Source organism: Aegilops tauschii, chromosome 1 (genome assembly GCF_002575655.3).
Source record: "Aegilops tauschii subsp. strangulata cultivar AL8/78 chromosome 1, Aet v6.0, whole genome shotgun sequence".
Taxonomy (NCBI): Eukaryota; Viridiplantae; Streptophyta; class Magnoliopsida; order Poales; family Poaceae; genus Aegilops; species Aegilops tauschii.
The window spans coordinates 439338651-439341750 of record NC_053035.3 but is presented as its reverse complement, the minus strand read 5'-3'; the positions used below and the strand labels follow the sequence as shown (position 1 = coordinate 439341750).

The 3100-nt window shown below is 51.8% G+C and overlaps 1 protein-coding gene across 1 annotated transcript; it reads right to left on the bottom strand.

Annotated features, from left to right (window-relative positions):
* Window positions 1-529: 529 nt before the first annotated feature.
* Window positions 530-1410, bottom strand: LOC109767171 (uncharacterized). The gene has a single exon (XM_040389503.3). The coding sequence runs from the start codon at window positions 1311-1313 to the stop codon at window positions 669-671; it is 645 nt and encodes a 214-aa protein (XP_040245437.1). The 5' UTR covers window positions 1314-1410; the 3' UTR covers window positions 530-668.
* Between the last annotated feature and the right edge of the window lie 1690 nt (window positions 1411-3100).

Sequence of the window (3100 nt, the reverse complement as noted above, 5' to 3'; positions counted from 1 at the left end):
TGCCCTAACTGAGTTGAATCAATTCACGGTGCCAAAATCGCGAAAAACTTGCTCATTTAGGTGTATAAATTGGTGGCATTTTTGTGTAGAGAGAGGAGAAGGTAAGAACAGAAGAAGAACAGAAGAAGAAGGGAGGAAGGGGAGGATAAGGCCGCAGGGAGCCGGCCAGCCGCGCGCGAGGTGGGGCCGCACCCTGTCGGCCAGCAGCTGGCCGATCGGCCCGCGGTAGGCCGACAGGGGCACGCCCGCGCCGACAGCTCCCTCCCTCCCCCTCGCGACATGGCCAGCCCAATCCGAGGCCGACGCGTGCCAGGCGGGCCAGCAGTCGGCCAGCAGCAAGCCGATCGGCCTGCTGTGGGCCGATTAGGTCCAGTCGGCCCGCTGCGGGCCGACGGTGTATTATTTGTGAAAAATATTTTTTCGGCGTAATATTTGTGTAATTTAATTAAAAAAATGTATTATTTAAAAAAATTTAGCTTAACTCTGAGCCAGTTCAAAAAAAACGAATCTCTGCGTACAATCCGACCACTATAGCATCCATTGAGCTATATCTATTCCTCGATCGATTGAGAAATAGCAAACCCGAAGTTTCAATCGACAGGAGCTGGGAAGCCTGAATTTGCAACTTTTTACATTGTTGGACAGACGGCAACAAATATAAATTTTATTCATGCGTATTGGTTGATCCGCAGAGACGAAGGGCTTAGTTGGACGTCCCCGTTGACCTGACCTTGGGCTGGGTACTGATGAACGAGCCACCAGCACTGCTCCATCTCTCCGTGGCCGAGGTAAGCCGGCGGCGGGACGGCCTGAGACCATCCATGATCGGGGTGGAAGCCAAGCCCATTCGGCATCCCCGGAGACGCCGGTCCCGCCAAGTGGTGGTCGGCAACACTCATGACCGTGGACGCACCATGAAGCACCGGGCGGTTCTTGCGGCGGCCGGAGCCGACGGGCACGTTGCGGATGGCGCCGCCGGCCGTCCAGTAGCGGTGGCAGGCCCGGCAGAAGTGCCGCGGCTGGTTGACGTTGTAGTTGTTGAAGTAGCAGAACTTGGTGTCCTCGCTCCGGCACCGCGGGCACGGCAGCCGCGCCTCCGCCGCCGCCGCGCGCGCCCTCGCGGCCTCCTCGAGCTGCTCGGCGCTCCCGCGCCCCGAAGACGACGACGACGACGACACGGGCGCCGCCTGCTGCGTCTTGGACGCCACCACGCCGCCGTCTGCGCCCGTGCGTGTCGGCTGCCGCGTGATGACCTTGCCGAAGAGCTTGATCCCCGCCGCGCCGCCCATCTCGAGGTGAGAGTGAGACACCATGTCGGTCAGTGCGTGTCCGGCGCTCTCTGATGCCACGGAGAAGTGTGTCTCATCGGCCGTATATATAGCTCGCTCGCTAGCTAGCCGGGAATAGGATACGTGCTCTGTGGTGGGTGTTGGGTGGGCGCCGTGATTTCCTTTCCTCTTTCCTTTAACAGGGCGAGGTGAAGGAAAAGGAACATCTAACTGCGGTGCAGTGCATGTGGGATACGGTGACGTGCGATGCTGTTTGGTTCGTGTCCCCGTCTCAGCACCTGGCCATGGCCACACGCTTCATTGCCTCGATGACTAATTAATTAGTAGATCAAGGACCCATTTGGAACGCTGTAATTCGATGTATGCATGCCGACTTGGCAAAGATCAAGCTCATGCGCGGCCCCGTACGTGATGTCTGGCCTAACCCTGTTTGTTTGTATCGGTTTTTACCCAATTTTCGGTAATTAGCTGAGTGAAGCAGGTGTTCCAAACATGGCCTAATTAAGCTAGTTTCAGCGCCAAGAAACGGCCCATTTTCGACGCACCGTCGTCGTCAACGAGCGCGATGATACTTACCCACTAAGAGTCTTGATGATCATCCCTAATCACTTTTGCGGCAGGGATGTAAAAGCGACGAAAGATGGCTTCCTTGCTTTACAATCAACTGAACATTTGATGGCTTTTTCGTGGCGGGGGGAAAAGCGATAAAGACTATCCGAAACCAAGGTGCCTCGCTTTACTCGCTTTGGCTGCGGAAAGGGGGCGCCTTTTGTGTCTTTTCCCGTATGGTGGCACGGCACTGCCAACAGTGGCTTTCCAAAGGGAAATGCTTGCGAATCGTCTCGGTTGGAAAGGCTCCGGCGATGGCCTCCTCGCTAGCAAGCTGCTTTGCTTTAGGGCTTTCCCTGCCAATGCAAAAGCTTTGCTTTAGGGCTTTTTGTAGCACTTTGTAGCTAGACTTAGATTTTCTTTCTTCCTTTCTTTATCTCTTTCTTTTCTTCTTTACAACTTCTTCCTTTCTTTCTGTTGAAAAGTGTTTTCTGTGCAGTAATGATGTTGAATTCAGACATTTTTCCCTTGTGGATTGTGGTTGAGAGGTTTTCTCAAGAGGCAGAGAAGATTGTTTGCCATGGATTGTTTTGCTAGTGGAGTGGGTTTACACAATTCGGCCCGGAGGCAAGAGGAAGTCCAGCTTTAGAGCCAAGATTTGGGGCTCTTTGATCGAGTATGGGTCTGCCCATATGGACCATATAACCCACTGGTCAATGTTCTACATATATGCTGCCCCATAGTGAGAGTAACATAAGTAGTAACATGCAATGTCACATAAGCAAAAAATATGATGTGTCAAGTAATGAATGAGAAGATATGCTGGTGGAGTAATAATATGTTACCATCACATTACGATTCCCAATGTAAAATAGGTCTACAAAGTAATAGATGGAGATCTCTATGTTATTACATCTATGACAATATACACTATGAAGCTAGTAACACAGACTAGTAACATATATACATGTTACTAGTCTAAGAGCATGGTTAATAATACAACCAATTGTTGGTCATAAGATGTTGTCATGTCATCCATAGCCAACACATATAGTCACTCATACAACAAGGTTAGCTATCAGAGCATCTCTAGCAGACCCCGCAAAATCCCAACCCGCATAAGTGGTTTGCAGTTCGCGGAAAAGTGCATATACAGGCCGGTGCGGGCGAGGTTAGACTCAGACCCCGCAAAATGGATCCGTAAAAAAGGATATTCGGCGAATATGCTCTTTTACGGATCGGCTACGCGGGGTCTGCTCGGG

Coding starts and splice junctions, on each gene's coding strand:
- LOC109767171 (XM_040389503.3), bottom strand. CDS start 1,313: ATGGTGTCTCACTCTCACCTCGAGATGGGCGGCGCGGCGGGGATCAAG.